The sequence below is a fragment of the Parasteatoda tepidariorum genome, chromosome 8, assembly GCF_982258835.1.
Source record: "Parasteatoda tepidariorum strain Cologne lab strain chromosome 8, Ptep-v5.0, whole genome shotgun sequence".
In the NCBI taxonomy this organism is placed as follows: Eukaryota; Metazoa; Arthropoda; class Arachnida; order Araneae; family Theridiidae; genus Parasteatoda; species Parasteatoda tepidariorum.
The window spans coordinates 25,126,597-25,141,999 of record NC_141762.1 but is presented as its reverse complement, the minus strand read 5'-3'; the positions used below and the strand labels follow the sequence as shown (position 1 = coordinate 25,141,999).

The following is a 15,403-nucleotide window of genomic DNA, read 5'->3' as shown; positions in this document are numbered from 1 at the left end:
TTGTTTACATATCATTATAAAACTTGTTTACATTGTATAATACATGTTTACATTTATAACACGAATATTTCATTAAGAAACAATTTTCATTTGTTTATAATTTTAATAGAAATAGATCTGAATAACAAATCCCTCAGAAACACTTTTATTAAATCCTTTTATTAAAAAATGTTTTCTTAACAAACTATTAATTAAAAAAGCAGCACTCTGTACTATTTCATTTGTTTATATTTTTAATACAAATAGATCTGAATAACAAATCACTCAGAAGCACTTTCATTAAAGCCTTTCATTAAAAAATGTTTTCTTAACAAACTATTAATTAAAAAAGTAACACTCTGTATAAATTCATTTGTTTATAATTTTAATACAAATAGATCTGAATAACAAATAACTCAGAAACACTTTTATTGAAGCCTTTCATTAAAAAAAAATTTCTTGGCAAACTATTAATTAAAAAAGTAACACTCTGTATTAATTCATTTGTTTATAATTTTAATACAAATAGATCGGAATAACAAATAACTCAGAAACACTTTTATTGAAGCCTTTCATTAAAAAAAATTTCTTGGCAAACTATTAATTAAAAAAGTAACACTCTGTATTAATTCATTTGTTTATAATTTTAATACAAATAGATCGGAATAACAAATAACTCAGAAACACTTTTATTGAAGCCTTTCATTAAAAAAAAATTTCTTGGCAAACTATTAATTAAAAAAGTAACACTCTGTATTAATTCATTTGTTTATAATTTTAATACAAATAGATCGGAATAACAAATAATTCAGAAACACTTTTATTGAAGCCTTTCATTAAAAAAAAATTTCTTGGCAAACTATTAATTAAAAAAGTAACACTCTGTATTAATTCATTTGTTTATAATTTTAATACAAATAGATCGGAATAACAAATAACTCAGAAACACTTTTATTGAAGCCTTTCATTAAAAAAAAATTTCTTGGCAAACTATTAATTAAAAAAGTAACACTCTGTATTAATTCATTTGTTTATAATTTTAATACAAATAGATCGGAATAACAAATAACTCAGAAACACTTTTATTGAAGCCTTTCATTAAAAAAAAATTTCATGGCAAACTATTAATTAAAAAAGTAACACTCTGTATTAATTCATTTGTTTATAATTTTAATACAAATAGATCTGAATAACAAATAACTCAGAAACACTTTTATTGAAGCCTTTCATTAAAAAAAAATTTCTTGGCAAACTATTAATTAAAAAAGTAACACTCTGTATTAATTCATTTGTTTATAATTTTAATACAATGAGATCGGAATAACAAATCACTCAGAAACACTTTTATTGAAGCCTTTCATTAAAAAAAATTTCTTAACAACCTATTAATTAAAAAAGTAACACTCTGTATTAATTCATTTGTTTATAATTTTAATACAAATAGATCTGAATAACAAATAACTCAGAAACACTTTTATTGAAGCCTTTCATTAAAAAAAAATTTCTTGGCAAACTATTAATTAAAAAAGTAACACTCTGTATTAATTCATTTGTTTATAATTTTAATACAAAGAGATCGGAATAACAAATCACTCAGAAACACTTTTATTGAAGCCTTTCATTAAAAAAAAATTTCTTGGCAAACTATTAGTTAAAAAAGTAACACTCTGTATTAATTCATTTGTTTATAATTTTAATACAAATAGATCTGAATAACAGATCACTCAGAAACACTTTTATTAAAGCCTTTCATTAAAAAATGTTTTCTTAACAAACTATTAATTAAAAAAGTAACACTCTGTATTATTTCATAGTTACAAAACTCCTTGACTTACCTGTCCATTCCAATACTTAGTATTTTCATCAAATGTGAAAAGAATATATCCTTAAATCGATTAAAGAAGTAATTAACCAAAAGTAATACAGTTGTATAGCAATAAAGCAAATATTTATAGAGCAATAAAGTAGTGATTAAAAGCAAATATTCTTGACAGTTTAGAAAAATACTTGTTGCTTTTTATTTCTGTAAAATAAGTTTTCTTTCATTGTCTGACTTTTTCTAGTCTTTTCTCTATAAAAAAATATTTAATATGAAAAAATCTAATCAACTTTTTTCTTCTTAAATCTTAATGTTTTTAATCATTAATAAAACATTAAAGGCCACATTTCAGTTACATTAGGAATATTATTGTTTCTAAGAGAACGTCACCAAATAATGCCACGCAGTATTTTTTTTTTTTACTTTACTCTTCCCCTTTGTCGCAAAGTGTCACATTTCACCATACACCCCTTTGTCACGCCATATTATACAAACATATGCTTACAGGTCAGAAAAAATTCATGTTTCAAATTTTACTTTTAGATTTGACCTACATTTGCAATGACATTTGTGAGAATAACAATAAAGATGACTAAATGTTTGCTTCTTTTGATGAAAAGGAAAGAAAAATGTGACAGCAAATAAATAAAAAATATTTGATCTGTTGATTATAAAATTTTAAATTTTAACCAAAATGTGGAAAGTCACACTTCTCGGAACCCCCTTCCAAGCGTAACATCATTTGTGGACGTCCCCTGTAAGGTTTTATAGTTTTCACTTTTTAAAACATGCTGAGCACAAGAATGTCATTTGAAACGAATATTTACATATTGAATTTAGGGTTCTTCAAAACTTGCCCCGCTCTTCACTACTTGCCAGCTGATGTGATTTTAGTGTCCCTCTGAATTTGTACATTCAGTTTTAAACAACAATGTTGTGAAAAAATTAAAAAGATCGTGCAACGATATGGGGGATGGACTGGCCCACCGGGACGTATCCGCATGCGCCCTACAAAACTGTGGTCTCCAGTTCAGGTACTTTCTTTTGGAATTTTTTTATTTATTTTGCTTAAAGTCTTCGTTTTTTTTCAGTTAAAAAGAATGATTTTAAGTCACCGACGTTCAGAGGATAGAGCTCTCACCTTCCAATGAGGAGACTCAGGCTCAAATTACATTGACGATTGGTTAAGACAAAGTCTGCTCCCGGCTCGTACCGACCACAATGCAGACGTAAAATTTCCCCAGTAATAAGGGTACAGTAGATAAGAATCCCTTTTTGCAGTCACGGTAACTGGGGGAGGTATTCGTGGTTTTCCTTTCAATCCATTAAAAAGTCCTCAACGAAGACTATTTTATCCCAAAGCTAGATATAGGATTTTCCTTGGAATTAGGTTGGAAAAATACAAGGCTATGCAGTTGAACATTCAGAGACAAAGTAAAAATAGAGTTGTCTGTTATAAAACAAAAATAAAATAAATGATTTATTATAAAATATAATTTATCTTGCGAATCAATTAAGTGCTTCAAGTATTTGAAGTAACTCACAATCTAACATTCAGAAAATGTTGTCATTCAAATGGTAATTTTTGCAATTTATTAATTTTTTATTTTAATATACACAGTACAAAACCTTCTTGATGTTGCGTCCACTAAACCTCCAAGATTTTCCAGTTCTTCAAAGGTAGTGATAAAATTTAGTGGATTCGAGTAATAATCAAATTATAGTAGAATCGAGTATTTATTAAATTATTGCGAGTTGTAGTACCTTTAAAAAGATAGTCAGTTCGTGCATTGTACAAAAGAGAGTGGGTTTGAAAACTGTTAAAATGATAACTGGCTTAATAATTGATAAAAAAGGTAGTGGGTTTGAGTATTAAGCGAAAGAGAGTGGGTTAGAAAAGTGTTTAAGTGATAGTGGATTCGAGAATTGATCCAAAGTGAGTGTGTTCGAATAAAATGCTCGAATAATGACGGGTTCGAGAATCAAGAAAAATTGTTAGTTCCAGCATTAAAAAAATATAGTACGGAAATTGATCAAATGCTAGTGGGTTCCAGAACCGATCAAAACTAGTGGGTTCCAATTATTAGTCCCGCAGTGGACTGATCGTTAAGACACGGTTCCCAGCAGATCACCGAAGTCAAGCATCACTGGCTACGGTCAGTGTGCGGGTGGGTGACCACTTGGATCAGTCTGCGTAGGGACCGAGGGTGTGCGGAATTGGTCCTCGTTAAACTATGCTACCGTAAAGTGCCCGACTTCGCGCGCAGGTCGTCGGGCTACCGAAGTGGGGGTGCCATCCCCTCCGCAGAGGATCAAAATTGTGATGGCATGTCTTCGGATCATCCTCCGGGATGTTTCCCAGACCGTCGCCAATAGCCCATTGTGAAGCTCCAGTGCGACGTAAATTAACAACAACAACAACAACAGCAACCAATTATTAATCAAATGATAAAGGATTCGAGTATCTATAAAAACAGAATCATTTTGAGTACAGATAAAAAGGAAATCGATTCAAATTCTGAGAAAAAGAGTGTGGTTTTGAGTATTGATAAAGTAGAGTGGGATCGAGAACTAAATAAAAGGTGGAGGTTTTTTGTACTGATCAATTGATAGCCGGTTCGATTTTTAATAATAATATAATGGGTTTGAGTACCAATAAAATGGCGGGTGTGAGTATTGATCAAACAATTGTAGGTACTAATATGATTAAAAAAAGAGTGGGTTCGAAAATTGTTTAAATAACAGCAGATTCAAGTACAAAAAAAAAAAACAATTTCGAGTTCTAATAAAAAATATTGGCTTTGAGTATTCATCAAAATATATTGTGCAAAGTAATGATTATAAGATAGTGGGTTCCAAAACTATTCAAATGCTTGCGGGTTCAAGTATATATCAAGAAAAGAGTTGGTTTGGAAAGTGTTCAGATAAAAGCGGGTTCAATTACTGATCAAATAATAGTGTGTTTGAGAAGAAAAAATTAAATACCGAGAGAAGGAAAGTCAGTTCGAGTTCTGAAAAAAAGATGGTGGTTTTGAGTATTGAGAGAGTGGGAGGAACCTATTATGGAGGTTTTGGTGATCAAATGATAGCGGGTTCGAGCTCTAATAAAAAGTTATGGGATTCGAGTATCAATAAAAAATAGAAAATTCAAGTATCAAAAGATATAAGTTAGGTTGTTGTTGTAGTTCATTTACGTCGCACTAGATCGCTGCACAATGGGCTATTGGCGGCGGTCTGGGAAACATCACTGAGGATGATCCGAAGACATGTCATCACAATTTTGATCATCTGTAGAGGGAATGGCACCCCCGCTTCGGTAGCCCGATGACCTGCACGCGAACAGTTTAACGAGGACCAATACCGCACACCCTCGGTCCCTACGTAGACTGATCCAAGTAGCCACCCACCCGCACACTGACCGCAGCCAGTGATGCTTGACTTCGGTGATCTGCTGGGAACCGCGTCTTAACGATCAGTCCACAGCGGGACCATCAAACATTTAAACTCTTGGTTAATAAAATTTGATTGGAATAGTTCATACGTGCTTGGTGCAAATTATGGTAATAGCAATAAGAAGAGAGTCGGGTAGAGTACCGAAACAGTATGATGGATTTAAGTACTCATGAAAAGAGAGTTGGTTTGAAAAATGATGAAATGACAGCTTGTTTAAGTACAGATGAAAAAAAAGGGGTTCGATTATTGATAAAATGATATTGCATATAACCAGGCATAATCTAAAAGTGGATATTTAAATTTACAACTACCCATGAAAAAAAATTTTTTTACAACCCAACAAGCTCTGATGTAAAATTAAAACTTTTCATCAGTTTTAAAAACTTTATTGTAATTTTAAATTATTGTAAATTTTGTTATTTAAGTACGTTTATCCAGACAAATAAATATTTTGCATTTAAGTAACATGTTAATCTATGATTTCGTAGTAATTTTTTTTTGTACAAAACTTTGTAATGATTGTGAAATTTAAATCTAAGTTGCTGGAGAAAAAGAGTTTTTATTAAGTCTTTTTCAATTATAAACACTATTGATTGTATTTTCAATTTTAAATGATTAAATCACTTTGTCCAAGTGTAAACTTAGTACTAATTATCCATTTGATTTAAGACGCACCTTTTAAGGAGATCCACCCTTCAAAGGCAAAAATCATTAAATGTTAGACTATAGCATACAGCGATTTATTCGTACAGTCATTATAATTGCCTGAACATACTGCATTAATAAACTAAATTCATAAGTAAAACCAATTAGAGTTAAGCAGATAAGCATGACGCTACTTGGATCTCCCTTGTCAGAAGTCAACAGGCCATTCAGCAATACTGAGACAGCAAGTGTGCACATTGTAAACACAACAGTAGCTAAATTTTGACTGAGGTAACGTAATCTTTTGCAACTACTGTTTGTACTAATCTAAGTACCAGTAATTCTAAATTCTTTAATCTGAAAGAATTGTATTACCTAGGCTTCATTAAAACTAGAATATTTACAAAAAATAATTTTATACTATTAGTTCCTAGAGGTGAGGTTCTTCCCAGACTTCAGGGTACAGGCCTGAAGATCTAGAACCTTAATCACAAGGTCACCAAACATTTGTTGTTGTTAATTTGTTGTTGTTGTTGTTAATTTACGTCGCACTAGAGCTGCACAATGGGCTATTGGCGACGGTCTGGGAAACATCCCGGAGGATGATCCGAAGACATGCCATCACAATTTTGATCCTCTGCGGAGGGGATGGCACCCCCGCTTCGGTAGCCCGACGACCTGCGCGCGAAGTCGAGCACTTTACGGTAGCACAGTTTAACGAGGACCAATACCGCACACCCTCGGTCCCTACGTAGACTGATCCAAGTGGTCACCCACCCGCACACTGACCGCAGCCAGTGATGCTTGACTTCGGTGATCTGCTGGGAACCGCGTCTTAACGATCAGTCCACAGCGGGACTATAGATTAGGAGTATTTATCAAAAGAGAGTGGATTTAAAAACTTAAAATGACTGCCAAATCCAGCATAAATAAAGTGTTTTCGAGTATTGAAGAAAAAGGTCGAAATAGCGTATCTGTCAATATTGATCAAATGATAACGGGTTCGCGTAGCAAGGGAGTGGGTTCAAGCATTAAAAAAATGTGATTCAGAAATTGATCAAACGCAATGGGTTCCAGTACTCATAAAAATTTGTGAGATTTTTAGTTAATCAATTGATAGTTGGTTCGAGTACCAATAAAAAGAGAGGTGGTTTGAGTACCCGTAAAGGAAACGTCAGTTTGAGTTCTGAGTAAAAGATGGTGGTTCTAAGAATTGATCAAGAGAGTGAGACCGAGAACCAGTGCAAAAATAGAGGGTTTTAGTACTGGTTAAATGACAGCGGGTCCGAATACCAATAAAAAGATAATGGGTTTGTGTAGCAATATGGATAATTAATTAAAAGATATTGGTTGCGAGTACAAATTAAAAAAGAATTAGTTCGAAAACTATTCAGATGACCGAGGAATCGAGTATAAACAAAATGATAGTAGGTTCAAGTATTGAAGAAAGGAAAACTTGTTCGAAAACCGTTCAAATAGAGTATCTGCCAAAAGAGAGATAGAGTATTGTTCAAAAGTGAGGGCATTCGAGAAAACTCCTTAAATCAGAGTACTTTTGATTATAAATAAAAAAGAGACAGGGATAGGGTACTCATCAAATGACAGTGGGTTCGAGTAAGAAAAAATGCGAGTCAATTCAAAAACCAATTAAAAGATTGGTGGTTCGATGCTCGAGTTCCGATTTAAAAAAAGTTGGCTTGAATATTGATGATATGATTGTGGGTTCGAGAACTGGTAAGAAGATGTGTGGTTTATGTACCAATGAAATAGAGGATTCGAGTAACTATAAACTAACAGTGTTCTCGAAAGATGATTAAAAGTCTGCAAAATGCTCTAATGATGATGGGTTCGAAAGCAAGACAAAAAAAGCTGTGGGTTCAAGCATTAAAAAAAGTGATTCGGAAATTGATCAAATTCTAGAGGGTTCAGGTTTCCAGTACCGATAAAAAAAGAAAGTCGGTTTGAGCAAATTAAAGTTGTTGTTGTTGTAGTTCATTTACGTCGCACTAGAGCTGCACACTGGGTTATTGGCGATGGTCTAGGAAACATCCCTGAGGATGATCCGAAGACATGCCATCACAGTTTTGATCCTCTGCAGAGGGGATGGCACCCTTGCTTCGGTAGCCCAACGACCTGCACGCGATGTCGAGCACTTTACGGTAGCACAGTTTAACAAGGACCAATACCGCACACCCTCGGTCCCTACACAGACTGATCCAAGTGGGTCACCCACCCGCACACTTACCGCAGCCAGTGATGCTTGACTTCGGTGATCTGCTGGGAACCGTGTCTTAATGATCAGCCCACTGCGGGACCAAAGGTAAAGAGAAGGTCGATTCAAGTTCTGTAAGTCAAGCAGTGGACTGATCGTAAAGACGGTACCCAGTAGAACACCCATGTCAAGCCTCACTGACTGCGATCAGTAAGCAGGCATGTGATCACTTCGATGAGCCAACATAAAGACCGAGGGGGCGAGTAATCAGTCCTCATTAAACTGTTCTGCCTTAAAGTGCTCGATTTCGCGCACAAATCGTCCGGCAACCAAAGCGGAGGTGCCATCTCCTTTTCAGAAGAACAAAATATTGATGGAAAGTCTTCGAGTCATCCTCAGGACAGTCTTCGATGGCCCATTCTGCAGCTTTAGTGCGACGTAAATAAAGCAATTACCATATTCATTTATGAGAAAAAGATGGTGGTTTTTGATGTTGATCAAGAGAGTGTGGGATCGAGAACGAATTAAAACATGGAAAGTTTTAGTTCTCTTCAAATGATAGTGGGTTCGAGTATCGATCAAATTATGGTAATAGCAATAAGAAGACAGTCGGGTAGAGTACCGAAACAGTATGATGGATTTAAGTATTCATGAAAAGAGAGTTGGTTTGAAAAATGATGAAATGACAGCTTGTTTAAGTACAGATGAAAAAAAAGGGGTTCGATTATTGATAAAATGATATTGCATATAACCAGGCATAATCTAAAAGTGGATATTTAAATTTACAACTACCTATGAAAAAAAATTTTTTTACAACCCAACAAGCTCTGATGTAAAATTAAAACTTTTCATCAGTTTTAAAAACTTTATTGTAATTTTAAATTATTGTAAATTTTGTTATTTAAGTACGTTTATCCAGACAAATAAATATTTTGCATTTAAGTAACATGTTAATCTATGATTTCGTAGTAATTTTTTTTTGTACAAAACTTTGTAATGATTGTGAAATTTAAATCTAAGTTGCTGGAGAAAAAGAGTTTTTATTAAGTCTTTTTCAATTATAAACACTATTGATTGTATTTTCAATTTTAAATGATTAAATCACTTTGTCCAAGTGTAAACTTATTACTAATTATCCATTTGATTTAAGACGCACCTTTTAAGGAGATCCACCCTTCAAAGGCAAAAATCATTAAATGTTAGACTATAGCATACAGCGATTTATTCGTACAGTCATTATAATTGCCTGAACATACTGCATTAATAAACTAAATTCATAAGTAAAACCAATTAGAGTTAAGCAGATAAGCATGACGCTACTTGGATCTCCCTTGTCAGAAGTCAACAGGCCATTCAGCAATACTGAGACAGCAAGTGTGCACATTGTAAACACAACAGTAGCTAAATTTTGACTGAGGTAACGTAATCTTTTGCAACTACTGTTTGTACTAATCTAAGTACCAGTAATTCTAAATTCTTTAATCTGAAAGAATTGTATTACCTAGGCTTCATTAAAACTAGAATATTTACAAAAAATAATTTTATACTATTAGTTCCTCGAGGTGAGGTTCTTCCCAGACTTCAGGGTACAGGCCTGAAGATCTAGAACCTTAATCACAAGGTCACCAAACATTTGTTGTTGTTAATTTGTTGTTGTTGTTGTTAATTTACGTCGCACTAGAGCTGCACAATGGGCTATTGGCGACGGTCTGGGAAACATCCCGGAGGATGATCCGAAGACATGCCATCACAATTTTGATCCTCTGCGGAGGGGATGGCACCCCCGCTTCGGTAGCCCGACGACCTGCGCGCGAAGTCGAGCACTTTACGGTAGCACAGTTTAACGAGGACCAATACCGCACACCCTCGGTCCCTACGTAGACTGATCCAAGTGGTCACCCACCCGCACACTGACCGCTGCCAGTGATGCTTGACTTCGGTGATCTGCTGGGAACTGTGTCTTATCGATCAGTCCACTGCGGGACCATCAAACATTTAAACTCTTGGTTAATAAAATTTGATTGGAATAGTTCATACGTGCTTGGAAATTCGTAGCTTATAAGAGCTGGGACTCCTCAGAGAGTTTCAGGTCACGAAGTCAAAGTCCAGATCCCAGACTTCTTGGCAATTCCAGACCTTACTAGTCTATGAACTGTGCAGAAGAGTAATTTGAAAAGTTCAGAGATGTCAGAACGAGTGTGAAGTTCGAAGTAGGAGCAGAACGGCCGACTACCACTATCGACTCGGGCCTCACACTCGATACAGACGTTTCAGAATTTTTTGTTCACACTTCTACGTTATCTTGTAAGAAATAGCCCTTATTTTGCCAAAAGTACATTTGTCTGAGAAACTTTGGCTGAACCTAAGCCTATGAAGATATGTTTCCTTGTAGAGCATCCGTGGTTATCCCAGATAGACTGATTTCCATTACGCTATCACAATCTAATTCACAGGGTCAAAATATCACGTTTAAAGCATGAGACTTCCCTTTGCTTTTCATCACTTACCCATGTTCGAATGCCCGCTGTAAGGGATTGTTGCACATGTTGTTCCAAGATTAAGTTAACAGTAGGGGAGAGTGGGGTCAATTGTAACATTTTTTACTTAACTATTTTTAACTAACAAAAATCCAATATATTATTAGTATTAATTGACAGACGAGTAAAGTAGACTATCCTCTACTAGAGAAAAAATAAATACCCTATTTTAAATGTTATTATATTAGTTATTAACAGTTTTTGACAGTCGTGCACTTGTCCCAACTTACAATTGTCCCAACTTACGGGGTCAATTGTAACAGTTCATAAATTCAACTAAAACATAGTTAATTATACATATTATCATAGTTATGATATATTTTTTATTGATCAAAATAGTATTTTAGGAGTAAAAATAATATATAGGATATTTCAGGATAGATATTTTAGGAGTAAAAATAACAATGAGCAGAGACCTAAAGGGTTAAACTTTTAACTTTAAGGGGTTAAAAATTTTAATTTATGCTGTGAGAGGTGACAAATAAAATAATGCACATGCAAGATAATATAAATGATATAGTAAACTATTGGTGGCTCTTAAAGAGTTAAGTAATGCTTTGTAAACATAAGATTATTTATTTTCAGCTGTTACAATCGTTCCTTTACTTATTGTTACAATCGTCCCCAAGACGCCATTTCAGCTTCATTTGTTAAAAACAATGCTAGTTAATTAACAAAACTATTCTTTTTTTTTATGTTGATTAAGGTGTCCACTTACATATTCGGTTAAAAGTTTTTACTTGTTTAAACAAAATTACTTTGTTACAATATAATATTCTAATACCAAAAAAAGTACTTACGTAGCGTGAAAATATCTTTTGTGATGTAATTCTTTCAAAAGTACATAAAAGTGGTTGCCAGCAGGGTTGTAAATGTAGATTTATTAAATACACCTTGTGCGTCACCTAGGAACCAAATCTAGAACCCGACACTCGAAATTTTTGCTCTGTTACCATCGTACGCTGTTACAATTGACCCCACTCTCCCCTATTGGCCAAATATCACTAATGTTATATGGGTCATTTTGAATTCCACTGATGTAATACTATAGGAACGAAAAATCAGTTCTTTGAAGCAACCTTGTTCTCATAGTTTGTTAGAAGTTTTTGCTTAACCGAAAGAGGGCGCTGTGATCATTCACAATCTATACTATTTGTTAGGCTTATAGGGAAGCCATTTATTACGGTTATTCAATTTGATTGTTTTTAAATATGGCCTTTTTATTCATTCTACAATTCTATACTGAACCATTTTGCAAGAGAAATTTCGAAAAATTATAATACAAGCATTACTTAAATCTCGAAAACCGTACTTACTCTATTATAGGGCTCTTTGAGAAATGTCAAATCAGAAATTTTAAATTGAAAACACATTTTAAACTCTTATCATTAAACTTCACTTGAGAAGTTTATTTTAATCTCACCTGTACAATATAGAAAAGCTTTGTGTTCAGCACCTCCAAAATAATTGCTTTCACTTCAATGTTGCTCAAGAAAAACAGTTTAATTTATCAGACGAGACAATTTCAAGTAAACTCAGTCTAACTAAGGGTAAATATATATTTGGCGGTTACTCGGAATCTTTAGCTTCTGTACTTTGCTGAAATTTAAAATAAAAAGTTTTGGAATACAACTTTGGTGAATTCGTAATTTTACCTATTTTTGTTCAGTAAAAACAATTGCAGCTAAAGCAGAGAGATTCGATTGTAACAGACAATATTTATTTTATTGCAATTTTAAAAACTCAAGTGGGGGAATAGAGAACAATTTTTACATTACTTGTATTCCAAAATTAAGATTAGTGAATATAAAAGCTTTTCGTTTCTCAAGTAAATAAGCAAGTAAGCTTAGTTAATAGTTTGATTAGTTTTTGAATTTTAGACTTTCTTTGGATTGCTGAAAAATTCCAGCGGTCACCCATTTAATTAAACTTTACGCTACTATTTTGATATTCGGAAACTATTAGGAATAGGAAATGATTAATTTACATGGTAGTAAGATGCAATGAAATTTTTAACATTCAAAAATTAACTGGCTACATGAATTTTGTTTTATGTCACAATTAAAAAATTACTTTAATTCCTCAAAAGCGTGGCTGGAATCAAACTATACATATGGGTAGAATAGAAATTAAACTAAACACAACTTTGAAACATTGCACATTGCATTGCTGTCGATGAATCTCTTATGGAAGATTAAATGTAAATAATGGAAAATTTGAATAGCTGAAATTTCTGTTTACAATTGCGAAATTGTTTAATCGCTATTACAACAAAGATTCTAGAAAATAAAAATCGGTTGTAATGCTATTCTTACTACATTCTGTTTAATTCTATTTCCTAACCTTGAACTATTAAAAGACTTGTTTACTACTGAAGTTACAAATTACCCAAGTAGCACAGAAACATCGATCTATACCGTGGCCGTTCCTATCAATATTTTGAAAGCGGAGGAATATAGATACTGTGAGCAAGTTATTGAATGAATTCCGTCAATGAAACTTTAAAAGTATTTTTCTTAAAACATTCTATATTAAATATATTTTAGTTCCAAAGTTCAAAATATTTGTTAGAAAGATAAAAATGAGTAAAATTTCTTTATACTTACTCACATTAGTGAAAGTAAAAAATAAAATTCCGTGAAAACGATATTGAACGGGATTGGAAGGTGAAGCGAACTTAATATTTTTATCAACAAAGTTAAGCGATATGAACGCTTGTCACGTGATCTTCAGCTCTGACGTCACGCTTTACGATTTGTATTTGTATGTGTTCAGCGTGTTATATCTCCTACTAAAAACATAATATTGTCGTCAAAAGTGACCTTACTGATTTAATTTAAGTAAGCAAAGTTTATTCATCTTCTATTTACTTGTATAATTTCTATTAATACTGTACCCTGGGTTAAGCCTACATTACCAAAAGAACATTCTATTATAAAAGATCATATGTAGCTGGTTTTGAATTATAATTAAGTTAGTAGTTTTTAACTTTTCGCTAATTTTAAATATTATTATCGGAATAAATTCTAATTAATGACGTAAATTCATTGTCAAAGTTGTTTGTTCAGAATCGTTTACTTGTTGGCTGGGATGTTAAATGTTATGTTTTACGATCTATATAGTTTTTATTAAATAAATTCACTAAGTTCGAAAATAATTTTTTATAAGATGAAATATTTCTAATGTAATTTATTGTGGGAACAAGGTTCATAGCATTGTAGTTATGAGTGTATAGATACTTTTCATAAAAATTAAGTCTGTCAACGTTAATCCCGTGTGCTTATTAACAGTTAATTCGTTTTAAAACATTCAAAATTGTGCTCACAATGATATTTATTTATTTCAAATGGCAGAGGTAATTGACATGAAAAAGCAAAAACATTGCCATGAAAAAGAAAAAGCAAAACCCGCCCTCGAGGGGCGGGAGCAAAGGGAAGACATGCTGGAAACTACAGATCTCTTAGCCGTCAAAAGACGTTACCAGGGTACACCACGGGGAGGTAGATCTGTAAGCGTACCCCTTCAAAATGATATAAGTGTACATAATTTATCAAAATATTCATGTAAGTGAATTGTAGTAAAAGGTTATATAGATTTTAAAATTATGTCTAAAAGTAAAATAAGCAATATGGAAATATTAAACAATTTTAAAAAAAGAAATAAGTTAAACTTTTCAATTTCTGAAAACAATGATATTCTATTTACCTAAATTTAATCCAGCCTTGTAATATAATTCTCTAAATAAAAGTTCTTAATATATAAGATTTAGTTTATGGTACAACAGTGATTGTAATTCGTTGCTACTACAATTTTTTTTTTTTTAAATGTGTTGGATATCAAGTAAGGTATGTGTTATGTATAAAGTATGATATGTGTTTCTTATGTAACAAGAGTATACTAAAGGAAAATTAAACTAGACACTAAAGGCTCAAAATCAAAGAAATTTTTATGTTTATTATAACTTCTTTAAAGAATTTTTTGTTTGCTGAAAATAATAATAAAAATTTATAGATAAAAAAGGGAAATTTATATGTCAAAAATAATATCAAAATGTGTTAATATACAAAATATTAAAGCTGTTCACTTTTTTTTTATCTTTAAAATAACTTTAAAAACTGAAGTATAATTTGGATAAGAGTGCACCAGCTAAAACTTATAAGTTTCTAAGATTGTGATTAGAAAATATTGGTCAAAGCTTTTCTAATTAAATATTTTATTGTTTTTCAGGCTTTGAAAAAACCCGGGGGAAATTGGGTTTTTTCATTTATTGCTCATAAACTTTTAAGTCTTACTGTATAAATAGTTTTATTTATTAAAAAGTGTTGTATAAGCTTAAAAATAGAAATAAATCTGAAAAGTTATTTTAATTTAATTATATGTATTTTGTATTAAGTTTAAATAACGCGTTATCACTAATACATATTTGAATCTTCTTTACTGTTAAATACATAACGTTTCACAATTTTTATAATAAAATAATATACATATAAATACAGTAATATAAAAGGAACAAGTTTATAAATTTTTTCGTTTTCACACACATATATTTACTAAACGGCAGTGGGTATTGTACCGATCATTGGTAAGATATCCTCAGAGCTATCTCGCCGACGTTGACAACAGCGCCACTTTACAGAAGCTAATTCATTGGTAATTAAGCTTTTTATTCGATTGAACCTATATCTGGACTCGGTGATAGGGATAGGTTGTCATTGTCGGGGGAATTAAAAACGTCAAAAAAAAATAATTTAAAAAAAA

At 32.4% G+C, this 15,403-nt stretch overlaps 1 protein-coding gene across 6 annotated transcripts in view; it reads right to left on the bottom strand.

The window, feature by feature from the left end:
* The window catches only part of LOC107450713 (uncharacterized), an 89,828-nt gene extending 76,456 nt beyond the window's left edge, over nt 1–13,372 (bottom strand). For 2 of the 6 annotated variants that reach the window (XM_043040697.3, XM_087150023.1), the window contains exons 1-2: nt 13,252–13,362; nt 1,815–1,864 (exon numbers count right to left, since the gene is read on the bottom strand). In XM_043040697.3, coding sequence (XP_042896631.3) covers nt 1,815–1,843 — 29 coding nt within the window. In that variant the 5' untranslated portion in view covers nt 1,844–1,864; nt 13,252–13,362. Of the gene's footprint in view, nt 1–1,814; nt 1,865–12,068; nt 12,245–13,251 lie in introns of all 6 variants that reach the window. The other 4 variants (XM_087150019.1, XM_087150020.1, XM_087150018.1 and 1 more) reach the window with 4 other exon arrangements.
* Nucleotides 13,373–15,403: the final 2,031 nt, after the last annotated feature.